The sequence below is a fragment of the Dasypus novemcinctus genome, chromosome 1, assembly GCF_030445035.2.
Source record: "Dasypus novemcinctus isolate mDasNov1 chromosome 1, mDasNov1.1.hap2, whole genome shotgun sequence".
NCBI lineage: Eukaryota > Metazoa > Chordata > Mammalia > Cingulata > Dasypodidae > Dasypus > Dasypus novemcinctus.
Window position 1 is genome coordinate 86,116,982 of NC_080673.1, and position 17,476 is coordinate 86,134,457.

Genomic DNA, 17,476 nt, shown 5'->3' on the forward strand with positions numbered 1-17,476 from the left:
GTTTTCAGGATTTGTCTATGTAAAAGCAAAAATGTTTTGGGACTTTTTATTTAGGGGAATAGTGAAAAAGACATCTTTGAGGTTGATTACAGTGTAGTGTGTAGTTTGAGGGGGTATGTGGGACAGAAGACTGAACAGGGTAGGAACCAGGGGAACAATAGGCTGTGTGGCTTTATTAATAGTTCTAAGGTTTTGCACAAGACAGTAGCTTCCATTGGGCTTTTTTACTGCTAGAATCGGAATATTGAAGGATGAATTAGCTGGATGTAGAAGGCCAGCATTACAGAGTTTGTCAATGGTAGGTTTCAAGCCTTGTTGATGGATAGGGGATACTGCGGAATATTTGTGAAAGATGAGAGTTTTTTAAGACTATTTTGACAGGGGGATGGTGTGGTGCAACTGAAGGGGAGCTGGTATTCCAGATCTGGGGATGAACTTCTGTTTGTAGTATAGGGGAATGTCAGCAGGGATCTTGGAGGGGGAGGGTGTGGTAGACGGGAGGAGAAGGAAGTTGGTTTAGGAGGATGGGAGTGTAAAGCAAATGGAGGATTGACGTTTAGACAGTATATTGCGACCTAGAAGTAGGGAGGGGTAGGTATGGATTATGAGGAATTGGTGGGAAAACATGATTTTCTATTGAGCATATGAGTGGTTTGGTAATTAAAGGAGAAGGGATGCCGTCAACTCCTACAATAGAGATAGAGGAAGTAGCTAAAGGTCCTGAATGTTCTAGGAGGACTGAATATATGGCCCCGTGTCAATTAAAAAGGAAATCAGCTTACTGCCAACCTTGATGATAACCCTCAGTTCGGACTTACTGATGGAGATGTGGGGCCGTTCTGAACCCCAGACCCGTCAATCATCTTTAGTCAGTCCGAGAAGGTCTGAAAAGGAAGATCTTGGCTCTGGATCTGTGGGGTGTGCTGGAGGAACTCCCCTGGAAACAAGGTTTTTAGGACAGTCCGACTTCCAGTGACCCTTGTGTTGACACACCGGGCAAGGTGTAGATGGGGGCCTTGGGTTAGGGCAGGAACTTGCCCAGCACCCTTCCTTTCCACATTTTCAACAGGGTCCGGGTGGTGGCCGAGGGGAGGAAGAGGGAGGGGGTTTTCGAGAACTGATCTTGAGGGCAGCAGCAAGGAGGGAGACTATAACCTGATCTCACTTATGCTTTTCCAGTTTGGCTTCCTCCTCTCTATTGTTAAAGACCTTGAAGGCAGCTTTAATTAGGTTTTTCTGAGAGATTTGAGGGCCATCTTCTAACTTTTGTCGTTTTTTTTTTTTTAATATCAGGATAAGGTTGAGTTATGAAGTGGGTGTGTAAATATAGTTGACCAGAGTCTGAGTCAGGATTTAAATTAGTATATTTAAGGAGAGACTTGGTTAATCTGTTCATGAAGGCAGCTGGATTTTAATCAGGTTTCTATGAGAGTTCTTTAATTTTATTATAATTAACTGCCGTATGAGCAGCCTTTTTCATGCCTTTTATTATGCAGGTTAAGAAATGGGCCATACCAGCAAGGTTAATGGAGTCTGGTTCGTAATCCCAGGAGGGGTTAGTGGTGGGAACTGCAGTGGGACTGGCTGGATGCCTGTTGGGATCCTGAATATGCACAGAATCTGCAAAAGCAGTAGCTGCAGCCCAAATGCAGTTTTTTTCTTTTTCTGAAGTTGTGGAGAAGGTTATGATAACGTACGTGTCCCGATATGAGAGGTCATATGAGCGAGTGAGGTGTTGAAATTCTTTGATGTATGTAGCAGGGTTTTCAGAGAAAGATCCTAACCGGTCCTCTATTTGGCTTAAATCTGAGAGTGAGAAAGGAACATGTACTCTGAATATTTTTTCAGCCCCTGCTACCTCCTGGAGGGGCAAGAGAGGAGCTGGTGTCTGTGTGGAGTTAGGAGCCTGTGTGCTGGCAGAGGTAGAGGGCTGTGGTGCAGAAGGACGGGGAAGTAGTCCTCGTGAGCAAGTACGTGGAGGAGAGAAAGGAGAGTTACAGGGCAGCGGTGATGAAGAGGGGGAGGAAGAAGGGATGGAGGGTGAGTTCTGGGATAACACCTGAGGATTATTGGGAGGAGGCACAGGAGGAGCGTGATCTGAGGGATCAAAGCCAGAGTTTTCAGAAGTTTTAGGGGGTAGAGTTGATGAGGAGGGAGATTTCTGTGGTTTCTGGTGTGAAAGAAGAATTTGGTAGGAAGAACAGGATTGGCAGAGGGAAGAGTGATTTTGAAGATAGAAAAAAGCCTGAATGTCAGGAATTTCTGGCCATCTGCCATGGTGCTGGATAAAGTTCTCTAAGTTTTGGAGAATTTAGAAATTAAAACTGCCATTTTCCAGCCATTGATTTTCATTGTCCAATTTGTATTGCAGCCACACAGACGTTGAATAGAAAATGAGTTTTTTAGGTCTGATGTTTCCTTCCAGGTACAGAGTTTTAAAGTTATGAAGGAGACAGCCCAGAGGCGTGGATTTGGGGGGGGAGGGGGCCGAAATTGAATTCCCCATTTTAGGTGGCTGGAGTGAGATTAAGGACCTCTAGAACGGGGGAGCTTCTGAGTGAGACAGGTGTCCCCAAATCAGTCAGATATCTCCAAGGAAACGGGAAACCATTCTTGGAGCCAGACATCTCTGGAGCCAAGGGGTTTCTTCCCATGAGAACGCAGGCATACCACCTGCCATGGCCCTCTGGGAATGGTGAGGATCCTGACTTAGCGCTAGGTTTTCCCAGTGGGTTGTCCTGGACAATGGAAAAGGAAAGAGAGAGAGGCAGCAGGATCATCGGGGGAGAAATCCTTAACTCACCCAGCGGAGATTTGATGTCCGGTGTTGGATGGGTTTTTAGCCGTGGCAGAGGGGAGAGTCCTCACTAGTCAGTCAACCTCAGCATGTCAACATGACCCAAGTCCCAAGTTTCGGCACCGTATGTTGGAGAAAATATGGCACTTACTGGGACATGGAGACTGAAATGACTATAGACAAAGATTTATTGAGAAGCTCTCCCAATGGAGGGGGTCTGAAGAACAGACTTTAGTCCCCCCACTAGCATGGTGGGGGTCTGAATAGACTTCAGCCCACTCCTGGAAGGGGGGGAATTGAATTTATACAGAACTTTCCTATGCGGGAGAATGATAGTTGGTGGGAGGGGGTTGAGAGTCCAAGTAAAGTGCAGGGGCCAATAGGAAACTCTAGAGATGAAAATTTTTCCTGACAGTGACTAGAAGACAATGGGCTAGGGAGTTATGGTTTCTTGGAATGCTGCAGGAGGAGATGTTTCTTTGTTCTGGAGGAATTTTATCTCTCTCCGATATGTAGGTAGGGAAGGTTTCCATTTCCCTTTCCTCCCGTCTCTATGTGGTTTCCTTGTGGGGAAGTGCCATGCCCTTGGCATGTAGGCTTATGGGGAGTGGGGTTAGCCTTTCCCCAGTGCATATCAGGGGAAACTGAGCTACAGCTTGTTAATTATTGCAAACCTCTAACAGTTGGCAGGCCTGGAAAGGAGTTGGTGAAAAACTTTCCCTTGCTTCTGAAATAACTTTTTAGATTTGGTTTTATTTTTTAAAAATTAATCATCACAACTTCAGAGTGATTGATTATCAACCACATTGTATTTCTTGTCAGCTCTATTTTCTTAGCAACAGCTGTGTGGTATTGGATTTTAAAGTCGATGGGTCTTTTTGGCTTTAGAGTTACCACCATGTTTAGGAAGGCAGTTTAGGGAAGAGCACTATATTTGGAGTTACCATGCCTAGGTTTAAGTTTTTTCTTTGCTCCTACTGATCCTGTCTCTTTAATATCTCTGAATTGATTTCTTTACCTGTAAAACAGGAATATCTCACCCTATCTACAGTTATCATAGAATTATAAGCAAGTCAGTTAGGGAACTCTAGCTGAAGGCATTTTGTAGTCTGTAAAGCAGTTCAAAATGCGAACAACCATTATTATTCTAAAACTCTGGAATTGCCACTTAATTAAAGGGTAATGACTTAGGTGTGCCCCAAGCTCTGGCTCTCCCTGCCTACCTCAGTATATCTTCTTAGCCTGACTCATAAAATGTCTTTAGGTGAGAGCATCATGGCCAAATGTCCTTATTTAAATCTAAATGTTAATAGCATATAGCTCACATATTTCCCTTCTCAGTAATAAATCAGCTCCTAGCATAGGTATATTTGTGCTGATGAACTTAAAAAGTAATAAAGAGGTGAGTGTCTGCAGCTGATTGGCTGAGCTCCTGCTTTGCATGTATGTGGTCCAAAGGCCCAGGGTTCAATCCCCAGTACCTCCTAAAAAAAATGTAGTAGAGTTCCCTGAGAGAGAGAATCAGACACAGATGGATTTCGTGCAGGAGAGAAGTTAAGGTCCTAGAGTGCTGGACCTTGGACACTAGAAGACACAGACTGGTCAGTAACCCTGGGGAGGAAGGAGGACTTGGATGGTGCTCAGGCTCTCTTTGTTTACTTCATCAGATGGCCTAAGGCTACCACTCTCTCTCACTCCCCCAACCCTGCCTTTTCCTTTATCCCTCCTTCTGTTTCTCATTTCCTTCCTACTTTTCCTCTTTTCCTTCCTTTCTCCTTTCTGCTTTATAGGTGAGAAGGCAGTATGTATAGTAGTTAAGAGAATACACTCAACTTTTCAACTTACTAGCTCTGTGATCTGGCAAAATCATTTAGTCACTGTATCTCAGATACCTCTTATAAAAATGGGGGTTAATAATAGTACTTTCTTCGTAGGACTGTCGAGAGGATTTTTTAAAAATTAAAATAAGTGTTATTATTACAATTATTATTAGAAAATGAGTGCTTCTTTGTAAATGAAGTTTCTAGGTAACTGATATGTAACCTTATTATAGTCCTAAAAAAAAAAAAACAACAAATTTTAATCAGTGACTCAGCATTATAGTTATAAACATCAATATTATGATGAATATTATGATGCCCTCATCTGATTACCTGAATACCACACACCCTCAGTCTGCTTTGTTTGCTTCTCAAATCTTTTTTGATTTTCTTTTGTTCTGCAAAAGATGGTATTGTGAGCAAATTTCACAACTCATGAATCATGTTTCATTCATTCAAAGAATTTAAATAAATGATTTCATTTCTTTGATTCTTGCATTAAAAACAGTTTTTCACAATGTGTAAATTTTAATGGTGCTGGAGAATATCATATCCTTTAAAAGGAAGCACAGAAAAATTATCTATACCAGGGTTTTCTCCCTGGCTGTGCAGCAGAGTCACTGGTGAAATGTATATGTAGAGACATGTCAGACCCTGCATGGGCTCTCTGCGTTAGTGGGTCTAAGATGAGCACTGACAGCTCCATTTTTTAATAATCTTTGATATATCACCAGGGTTTGGACTCTCTGTCTTAGACTCACCAAACACACTATGCTCAGTTTTAATATTACTTTGATAAATTTTAGTATACCAAAATACTGGTTTCTGGACTTTCTGTTTGAGTAAATTTTCATAATACAGTTTATACACCTAACCTTTTTAAATAATGAAATGTCTTGTAATAATAGGATTTTATGTCTGTGAAATGTGAGCTAACTTATAGGACGGAAGCTCTTAACTTTCATATCTACAAAAGGGATGAAAGATAGATGAAGAGTTGCTTCCCTCTTTGTTGCCTGAGCTAGTAACATTCTTAAAGCCTAAGAAAAAATTCAACAGATATATATATAAATACATAAAATCATCTTAAGTACATACACATATAGATCTTATGAATAACTTAGAAGTTAAATGACTAATAAAAACTTTGAGTCATATCTACAGATTTCAACCCCAATTTTGCATTGGCTGAGCCACCTTTCACTTTGCTTAGTTCTATCCTGGCCTTTACTTTCTTCATATAGTGTTCTACAAACAGCCAATTCCCTTTGGGATAATATATCCTATTTGGAGGATGTATTTGCTGCCAACTCCCATTTTCTTTAGAGATTGTGCATCTTTCAATGGTGTGCCTAGAAATACACTAGGAAGTATACAACTAACTATGGAAATGTCTTAGGTATTCTACTGTTACATATTTGAAGGTAGGGTGGGAATGACCATAACTGGGAATATCATAATGGACTCTTCTGCCTTTTGTTACATTTTGGATCACTGCTATGGCTTTGGAATATTATTTTACATTTTTATATTATCTTTACTCAGTTAGTACATGAAAGTCATATTAAACTTTATTTATAAGATAGTACTTTCTTGCTCATCAATATTGTAATAATCACCAACATAATATACATCTTACTTGGTTGCTTTTAAGTTATGGCATATCTCAAGTGAAACACTTTTCAACCATCCATTAACACTAGCTGTTGACAATTAAACAGTTAGTTCTTTTCAAGGCTAGACAGTGAGTAGTGTTGTAAGAAATGACACTATCCAGACAATAAAAGTACTGCAAGACAAGCCATTTAGCAGAGTGGCAGCTAGTCTTCTCTGAGAAATAAGCCATGAGCACCCACTACAGCAGATTCTTTGTCTTTTGGCAGTTGACAGCAGAGACAAATGAAGCACAGCTTTGGTATAATGGCTAAAAGAAGTCTATTCATTATCTTTATTGAAATATGCAATTATCTGCCTATATAGGAGATCTCAAATACTTATTGCCATTACCTTGCCTTTGTGATCCAGCACAGAATGTGGTCTGACCTGTTCTCAATCTTTGAAACCAACTAGTCCATTACTGAAAAGTAAATAATAGGCATTGATGAAATAAGACCATATCTCCATATTCTGCCATTAACAATAGTAAATTGATTTGATTGCTTTCCCACATAAATAGCTATTTCTATAATCCCTTAATGAGAGGGGCAGATGCTGTTTTTGGTTGCCATTGGAGCACTCGTTTTTAGTAGAACTTTCTTTTACAACTTGGCTTAAAAAATAAATAGATGCAACCCCCACCACCACTACCACCACCAAACACCCCTAATCTTACTACATGTAAACCTGAACTAGATCTCTCACAGAACACTTATGAGTGGTAATAAATTTGTGATTGTCATAGAATGCACCATGACTTTTTACAAACCTTTGGCATGTTATGGAATATGTTTTATGTTTTTTTGCATGGTTAATTAGATTCCACAGTTGCATGATTTCTAGGTTTAGGCCTTTTCATGTTTCAGCTGAGATAAGCCAATCTCAAGCACTCTTTTAAGAATTATTTACCATTTTGAAATCTCAAGCACAATGAACAATTTGTTGCTATTACCAGTTCTGTGATTACCTTGCTCTGGACGGTCACAGATATGTCTAGTAATTAGGAAGGCTACCTCTAATTAGAAAGCTATTCTATATGACCCACCCATGTCCTTGTCAGTCTTTAACCTATGGATCCTGACCTTCAACCAGTGTCTCTTATTCTGAACTCATATACTGCCTTAAATCTCTCTTGACATTGGATGTATGATTTTCTTAACTTGGCATTTTCAAATTGTGACCCCTGGGCCACTGCTTCAGAGTGACCTGATCAACTTCCTAGATTCACCCTACAATCCTTGAATATGATTTTCTAAGATAAGGCTTGGGAATTTGCATTTTTACAAGCTTGTCACTTGATTCTGGTATACGAGAAGGTTGAGAAACACCAGCCTACTTTTTACACTGTCCTTTAGGGCAGCAACTCAGTGGTAGGTATTTGTTTGAATCTTTTAGGATTCGTACACAATATAGAAGAGATTACAAACAGGTGGTCCACAAAAGCCTTTGCCAAAGGGTTGGACCCTTTTTTTCATTTGTTTTTTACATTAACTCTTTTTTATAATATACTTTTTAATGTTTTTTAAAGATACTTAGATTATATAAATGTTATATTAAAAATGTGGGGGATTCCCATATGCCCACTCCTTACCCCCTGCACATTTTCCAGCATTAACATCATCCTTCATTATTGCGGTATACATTTGTTACAATTAATAAACACATTTTGGAGCATTGCCATTAAGCATGGATTATAGTTTACATTGTAGTTTACATTCTCTCCCACACAATTTTGCAAGTTATGACAAGATATACAATGGCCTGTATCTGTCATTGTATTGTCATTCAGGACAATTCCCAAGTCCCAAAAATATACTTTATTACACCTAATTTTCCCTCCCTCCCCTCAGAACCTCCAGTGATCACTGTGTCCACATCAATGGTAACAATCCTTCCATTGCTAGAATCACAATGTCTGTAGTAGAATAATAGTAAGTCGACCCTAGTCCATCTTTCATTCCCCAATCCTGAGTATTCTGGGCTGGTGATGCGCATTCTACCTCTAAATGAGAGGGGGCTTAGATCCCAAGGGGCAGATGGTTGCAACTATCTTGCTTGCAATTGCAGACTCTCTCTGTTCCTTGGGATCATCATTGTCCATCATCGTCTCCTTATTAGTTTGTCCTGGGTGAGTCAAATGAACTGGAGATTAGTAGTTGCAACACAGTTTAGATTCAAGGCCCAACTGGCACATAAAGTCTGAAGATTGGGTCACAACACAAGACTCAATAAATTTTAAATGATGGAGATTATATAAAACTCTTTCTTGAATCATAACTGAATGAAACAGGAAATTAATGGGTGAGAAAATGGGAAAATGCATAAATATATGGAGATTTAACAACATAATTTTAAATTATCAGTGTGTGAAGGAGAAATTATAGAAGAATTCAGTAAATATCTTGAGAACACAATGTATCGAAACCTATGGGCCACCACAAAGTCAGTGCAGAGAGTGACGTTTATAGCCCTCTATGCATACATTAAAAAAAGAAGAAAGAACTAAAACTGAAGATCTGACTGCACCCCTGGAGGAACTAGAAAAGGAAGAGCAAACTTATCCCAAATCACACAAATCTCTCAATTAAAACAGAAAAGGCATTTAACAAAATACAGCATCCTTTCTTGCAGAAATGAAAAAGCTAATTATCAAATTTATTTGGGAAGTGTAAGGGGCCTGGAATAACCAAAAATGTTTTTAAAAAGAACTGTGAAGTAGAAGACTCTCACTTCCTGACTTTAAAGCATATTACTTAGATATAGTAAAAATAGCATGGTACTGACATAATGACAGACAGATTGACCAATGGAACCCAATTGTCACCCTCATATCTATGGTCAAGTGATTTTTGACAAGGCCATCAAGCCCTCCCAGCTGGTCCAGAATAGTCTATTCAACAAATGATGCTGGGAGAACTAGATAGCCATATCCAAAAGAAAGAAAGAGGACCCCTATCTCCACCTCATACAAAAATTAACTCAAATATGTATCAAGGACCTCTTGAAACGTAGGAAAACATCTTCAACATCTTGTGGTAGGCAGTAATTTCTTGATCCTTACACCCAAAGCATGAGCAACAAAAGAAGTTAGATAAATGGAACCTCCTGAAAATTAAACACTTTTGCAGCTCAAAGGACTTTGTCAAATGGGTAAAAAGGTAGTCAATTCAGTGGAAAAAGATATTTGGAAATTACATAAATGATAAGAATTTAATATCCATGATACATAAAGAGATTCTGCAGCTCAACAATTAAACAACCTGATTAAAAAGGGAAAAGACTTGAATAAACATTTGTCCAAAGAAGAAATACAAATGGTGGAAAAACTCATGAAATAATGTTCAACATCACTGGTGATTAGGGAAATGCAAATTGAAACTACAATGAGACATCATTTCACACCTATTAGAATGTCCACTATTAAAAAGTTTGAAAACTACGGTTGTTGGAGAGGTTGTAGAGAGATTGGAACACGTGTTCACTCTTCCTAGAATGTTACAGCCACGTGGAGGACTGTTTGTCAGTTCTCAGGGAATTGAATATAGAGTTGCCATGTGACCCAGCAATACCACTACTGGGTATATACCCAGAAGAACTGAGAGCAATGACATGAACAGAGATCTGGGGACACCGATGTTCATAGCAACATTATTCACAATTGCCAAAAGTTGGAAACAACCCAAGTGTCCCTCAACTAATGAATGGAGAACAAATTGTAGTGTACTCACACGATATACTGTGCAGTTGTAAGAAGAAATGAAGTTATGAAGCATATGACAACATGTACGAACCTGGGAGACATTATGTTGAGTGAAGCAAGCCAGACACAAAAAAGACAAATACTGTGTGATTGCACTGTTATGAACTAAATATATTGTATAAACTCATGGAGTTAATAATTAGAATATAGTTTACCAGAAAATAGAGTGAGGGTAGAGAATGGAAAGCTGAGGGTTAACCTGTGCAGAATTGGTAAAAAGATTGTTTGTAAATCTTTGGAAATAAAAAGAAATGGTGAAAGACCATCATAGTGTTTATAACTAGTAGAGTTATTATATGGGTATGACTGTGACTGAAAGGAAAAGTCTAAGGACATGTATATTACTAGAAGGAAAGCTTTTGGGGCTGTATAACATAGTGAAACCACATGTTAAATGCAAATATGGTCAATATTGCATATATAAGACTTTTTATGAAATAAAAATACAAATAAACTAGAAAGATGGACTGAATAGCTGCAATGCATGGCAGGGAAAGCATAGAGAAATTGAGAGGTGATGAGTTTTTTGTTGTTTGTCTTTTTTTCTTATTATTATTGGACTAATGAAAATGCTGTAATAATGATTGAATGATGAATGCACATCTATGTGATTATACCAAATACCTTTATTTGTACACTTTGGATGGATTTGTGCTTTATTAATATGTATCAAAAAATTGATTTGTTTTTAAAAAATTCAAAATGATCACTTGTTAGAGTGAATAGCTAAAGAAGAAGTAAGCAAGCAATGTTTAAAGCTGTACTGAATTGAAACCTTACTAATGGGGCAAGGATTCTTAGATAACATCAAAAAATTGTAAATGACCACTTGATGTTAAAGTTCATAGATAAAGCAAAAATGGTAATGTTTAAGGCATGACTATGTCAATTTTCTTATGACTCAAACAGTTAAGTTACTTAACCTTGTGGCCTCTGTTTCCCCATCTGTATAATGGGAATAGTAACATCTGCCTTATAGCACTATAGAAGAATTAAATAAGATACTTCATTAAAACCTATCTTGGCCCTAAAAGTATTTTTTTAAAAACTCCTATAATTCTGCTATTATTTTAATAAAAATACATTTTCTGATTGAAACCCCTAAAATTAATTTGTGGCCATTTGTGTATGTTTTGGTTGCCCATTCTTGGGGAATGAACCTTCCTCTTTCCAGAGGAGTGTGGGGATCAAGTGCCAGCCCCAGACTTACTGACACAGTGTGTAAGGACCTCTGGGGCTATGCTTGCAACCCAGCCTTGGTTCAGAATGCACAGTGTCTGTTGTGAGTCTGTTTTGTAGTTTTTAACAGCCTGACTCCAGATATCTATTAGGAAATAAATGGCATAGTGAAGTTTCTTTTTGACTCCCTGAATCAAAGCTGAGGCCTGAAACTACTTAGGTAGTGTCTTTCCTATTTCTGTCCTAGGAACACAAAAAAAGCAGGCATGCATCATCATTATCATCATCCATTGATGCATGTTACATCAGATACTAAAAAATGATATAAAAAGAAACTTAAATGAGTTCACATTAAGTCTATAATTGAGTAAGAAATGGAAAAGTTATTTTTATGCTGCAAAGGTGAGATATCTGTAATTTGAGCTTTTTTTGTTTGAACTCCACCATGGGGAAATAATTTTCAATCTTGTTTTTAAATCCTTGTTAGGTTTTAAATTTAAGAATGCCTTGTACATGATTTACTCCCGTAGTAAGTTATAAGACTTTAAAATTCCTTTTTGAACTATATCTCCTTAAGCATGCTTTACAAGTCTAGGATAATGGAACCTTGTTTAACCACTATTTTACTGGCAGTTGTGTCTATTGTGTAAAGATGTCGAGAATAATGGACAGGAGCAGCCTAGATATTCCCAACACAGATAAGATAAAGAACCCAAAAGACCACCTCTGGTCAGGGAAAAGAGGAGTCACGGGATACACCCAGACAAAGAATCACCTATCATAGGCTTTTCTCTCAGGTTTTCCCAGTTTTCCCAGGGAAGAAAGCGAGAAGAAAGCAAGTAGAAGAGGTCAGAGGAAAGATGGGCCTTCCTATAGAGAATGAGCTATAAAAGAAAGTGAAGACCTCAAGCAAATAAATTATTTGAAAAGAAGGGAAGAGAACATTTGATGATAAAGGGAACAAGAGTGTCAAAACAAACCCAGTAAACGTTTTACCTCCAGGTACAATATACAATTTCCGGCAAAGTTAAAAGCCTGTGGATATAAAATAAAATTTTAAAAAACTGAAATTTGTCATGTGTTGATTAAATTCATTTGAATATAGTTACATATTTATAAAAAGATCAAGTTTTATTACTGCTGAATGTTTATTGCTTTAAATTTTGTGTGCAATTTCACACACACACCCCTCTTCTCTTTCACTCTCCTATGATATATACTGTTCCTGTCGTAGTGTTGGTTTGGTTTTTATTGCAAGATTCTATTTTTGAGACTAAACTAAGAGCACTGAAGAGTTTTCATCTCCTTACATGTTATCCACACTTCCAAGGAATCTGGCTGCTTAGAGCATGAAGTTATAACCAGTGCACCATCACTCAACAGATAGTCCTAATCAGTAGCAAAATAACTAAGAGGAGATAAATACCATATTAAATTTTCCAACCTCTACCTACAAAGTGACTAAATTTACATAGCATCTATACAGGTAAGAATTCAGGGAGACCAAAGAATGCATCTTTCAAAATGGTAAGTGAGTTTCAATTTTAGATGTTGCCATACTATGCCTCTTTAACATTCTTAGGGCTTCGTGCTATCCTGGCACATGTTATCAGAATTCTTGGGCAGATGATGGCATTTGCCCTCTCCACAGTACTTCAGACTGGATCATAATACTCTCTCTGAAATCTCCCAACAATCCAGTGTCCTCTTCTTAATTGATACAGCTTAGTTTAATTGTGGATCAGCCACACTTAACTTTTTGTTGTCACTATGACCTAAATTATTTCACTATTCTAATTTCTTCCAGGTGTCATCCTTTATATTCTACTGGTGGGGTATCCACCCTTCTGGGATGAAGACCAGCACAGACTCTATCAGCAGATCAAGGCTGGAGCTTATGATGTATGTAATATATATTCATATAATTTTAAATGAGGTTCTGATTCTTATTTATAGACAAAGGGACAGATATTTTTCTTTGCTGTTTTACCTTTAATTTGCAGTGATTTATCTTACCTTCTTTGTTGAGGAAAGGAAGATAAAGAGTAAGAAATGCATTACATATTCAATTTCTATTTTCTTTTTGCTCACCTAAAATTGAAAGGAAAGTATTTTGAAGTCTTTGAGGAAGGACTTTGCTTGTCAAATTTTTTAGATATTAATGCATTTTAAAACATTTAAAAATTTAAAAACTTATCTTTGGAAATGATTGCTACTGCTTTAGTTGAATTATATTCCCAAATAAATGTCATATAATTTAAAATTGCATGCCAAAAATATCTTGCTGGTATGGTGATCCATGAATCAAATAGAACCAACTTTAAAATACTCTAATCCAATGATTTTACAACAGTATTCTAACTTCTTCAGGGCCTGCTGTTAGAGCAGTCAGCAAATTATTTTCTTTAATGGACTAGATGTTAACTATATTAGGCTTTGTGCACAACATAAGGTCTCTGTCTCATATTCTTCTTTGTTTTTATTTTTAAATCAACTATTTAGAAATGAAAAACAATAAAATAAAATAAAAATTCTTAGCTTCTGAGGACTACAATATCAGGAGGCAATCTGGCTTTGGCCTATGGGCTATACTTTGTCAACCTGATCTTAGATAATAGGAGTATCTCTCCACTACTATTCAGTTTTGATTTTTTTTTTCTTGCTTACCCATTGGGCTTCTGTGTAATATTTAATTTGAAGGAAGGATTTCAAATCTGAAATATATTTGAAAAAAATCACTTTTCCAATACATTTAATTTATAATTAGTGTATTTGAAAGTAGGCATAATTGTGACAAATTACTATTTACTGGCCATGGCAAACATATTCACCATCTTTGCAAACTAGAACTAGGCACCTCTCTTGGCAGAATATTCCTGAAAATGCACTGCTTAGAAAATGTGGAGGAGTTGCTTTGTGAAAATTAGAAAAATTTTAAAAAGGTCTGCCACTCTCTGGACCGAACCAGCCCCTTATTTGCTATTATACAACCTGCACAACATTAAACTATAGCCCTAAATGTTTTTTCAGTAGTTCATAATATTCAGCAAATTTTTATAACTGCCCCAAAAGAACCTCTGGAATAAAACTGAGAATTGTTGGCCTGGCAAGATTTACTCATATTGGAGGGCTAGTATCTTTTTTCTTATGTTTCATTTTACCAGTGTTTCAGATGTTGCCCATTTTATATCCTTTAGCAATAGTGTGATTCAGATTTCTCTTAACCAACCGAGAATAGTATTTCTACTTCAAATGCTAATTCCATGAAAAACAAAATTTTGCATTTTCAGGAGAGGTTAATTTTATTTTACCGATAAAAATTAATGTAAATAAGCTTAATAACCTTATTATATAGTTATCAATATCCAAATGGATTAGTAGTTGAAGTTATGAAAGACAGTTACTTTCATGAACTTTCCTTTGGTGAAATTTGTAATTAAGTAGATAATTAACTTTCTTCTTAAAAAGTTAACATGAAATCCTGCAGAGGCTCAGGTAGCCCAGATTCCCCCTCTCTACAGCTCTCCACGTACCCACAATTAAGAGATTTTGTCACAGGAATTAAAGCTGATTGATTATTTCTGCTATTATGCTCATGAGTTGTGAATGTATGTAATACCTCATTTTGAACCGTGGTATAATAGTTTGATAACATTGATATACATGACAGCCTTTAAGTTTTTATTATTTTTTGCAAATAACCGAGAAAGATTGCTTAAAATTTCATTTTTAGATGAAAAAAAAGATACTTTGAGAGGAAGAGAAGATTCTTACATTATTTTTCTAATTTTTAAAATGTATCTGCTAGTTAGGATATGCATTTTAATACATATGTTTGTCCCTTAGTTACTCTTCTTTAATATTTAATAGAGAGAGAGAGGAATATTTCTCTGTAGATTTATCTATATTTAGATAAACTTTAACTTACACAAAAAGTAAATTTATGAAAAAATTCACTGCTTAAGGGAATGATTAATAATTTTTTGGCTCTTCCCTTTTCAACTGAGTGTATTTATTTTTTAAACTTTTCATAAATTTATATTTTTGAAGTTTCCGTCACCAGAATGGGACACTGTGACTCCTGAAGCCAAAGACCTCATCAATAAAATGCTTACTATCAACCCTGCCAAACGTATCACAGCCTCGGAGGCACTAAAACATCCATGGATCTGTGTAAGTGAGAGTTTCCCCAAAACTTCAGGAAGAAAAATAAAAAATAAACTGTCCTTTAGATTTTTTTGTGGATTTAAAATAATTTTGCAGAAAAAGATGAAACCCAGAATGAATACATTTTTAAAAATTTTTATTGTGGTAACATATATACAAAAAAATCCCGTTTTAACCACTTTCAGTATGCAATTCAGTGATATTAATGACATTCACAATTTTGAACTACCATCTCCATCATTCACTACCAAATTTTTTCCATTATCCCAAACAGAAATTATGTACCCATTAAGCATTAAGTCTCCATTCTCTCCCCTTTCCCTAACCCTGTACTCTGGTTTCTGACTCTATGAATTTGCTTATTCTAGTTATTTCATGGTGAAATTTGTACTTTTGTGTTGAATGAATTAATTTTTGATGCAAAATATTTAACCAAACACATCTTAAAATGGTGAAAAGTACTGTTTCAGGTAATAAAGTTCAATTTATATAAGTTGGTAAGTAAATATTGCCTACAACAATACAAAGAATGAGTATTTCCCATAGCAATTTATTGATAATACTCATGAACAGAGATTAAGAAAATGACACCAATGTTAAATACACCCCAGCAGAAAAGGTTAGAAAAAATTCATTAGACAGTGTTTAAACAAATATGAGGGTTGGAAACAGGGAGTAGTATTTTACTACATAAAGGAATGTGCATGGTAGTCTGGAGATGCTTTAAAAGTCCTTAAAAAAAAAAAGCAGTGTGAAATTTGAATACCATCTAGAGACTTGGGTAAATTTTTAGGGATGGATGTCAAATGTTATGGCAATAAATAGGACTAAGGTACTAAGTAAACAAAGGCAATTGATAGAAATTGATTAAAAACATATTGAAATAAAGATAATTTGGGAAATTATAGATACAATTTCTATACTTTCCATTAACTAAATATTGCTTCCTAGTCTTGAATAGTCTTGGCAAAGTCTTTTTCAATAAATTTATAATCTGATACTTATAGGTTAACCATATGGGTAAAGATTTAATGAAGTTGAAGTTAATAGTATATGCTGGATTAAGTTGTTTTTTTCCTCTTTTTCCAGCAACGTTCTACTGTTGCTTCCATGATGCACAGACAGGAAACTGTAGACTGCCTGAAGAAATTTAATGCTAGAAGAAAACTAAAGGTAAGAAGTTTTGCGTTTTTGGGAGAGGTAAATTTGACAGAGTGAGAAGTGAGATATTATATGAGGAAAATGACTTTCAACAAATCTTTCAAATGTGTAGACCTCTCTGTTCTTAGTGTTCCTCTTCTGGATCTTGGGAAAATGAAATATACACTGAAATTAAGCCTATAGTGGAAAAGTTAGGATCACTGTGGGAATGTGTGCTCTAACCACCCCTTTCAGTGGCAGACAGCGGTGTGGTTTCATCAGCTAAATTCAGCCACACACATTAGTGAGGTCCTGGCGTTAGGAAGACACAGAGCAACTACTCTCAGGAAATCAAAACAAAAACAAACTCAACTCCCCTGACTGAAAATTAGGCTAAAAGAAATTTTGTTATTGAAGTCTGTATTTTCTTAGATCAGAGATTTGCAGGGGCAACATCAATTTTGTATTCTTATTTCTTTAACAGGGGGCCATCTTGACAACTATGCTGGCTACAAGGAATTTTTCAGGTACATGCGTGAAACACTCTGCTGTTATCCTCTGCTCTCCTCTTTAGTACTCTTTCTTGTCTCTTTGGAATTTAAAAACATCTCATAATTAGGATGAGCACTGTCATTCATGGGGGTAAATGTGTGGCATGGATTCTTTCCGCTCCGGTGGCCGCCATTAGGGACTTGCCTGGGTGCTCTCTCCTGCAGAGCCTTCTGAACTCCAAGCCTCCCCAGAGACCACAGTCAGTCACCCAGTAGTGCAGGACTTGAAACCAATCTGTCATCCCTGCTGGGGTGCACACAAGTTGTGGAAATGTGTAGCCCCTCTTTTTGAAGCTCGGCATTCAAACCTAGTAAAAACGCATGATACTTCATAAAGTAATAACTGCATAAGCTATTTTTGTCTCATAGGAAATCCAAATAAACAAGATTTTTAAATAAAGAACAT

The 17,476-nt window shown here is 36.9% G+C and overlaps 1 protein-coding gene across 50 annotated transcripts in view; it reads left to right on the top strand.

Moving 5' to 3' along the window:
• CAMK2D (calcium/calmodulin dependent protein kinase II delta) overlaps positions 1-17,476 on the top strand; it is a 354,108-nt gene that overhangs the window by 278,463 nt on the left and 58,169 nt on the right. For all 50 annotated transcript variants that reach the window (XM_071215026.1, XM_071215022.1, XM_071215025.1 and 47 more), the window contains exons 9-12: positions 13,020-13,114; positions 15,263-15,385; positions 16,469-16,552; positions 17,004-17,046. In XM_071215026.1, coding sequence (XP_071071127.1) covers positions 13,020-13,114; positions 15,263-15,385; positions 16,469-16,552; positions 17,004-17,046 — 345 coding nt within the window. The remainder of the gene's footprint in view (positions 1-13,019; positions 13,115-15,262; positions 15,386-16,468; positions 16,553-17,003; positions 17,047-17,476) is intronic.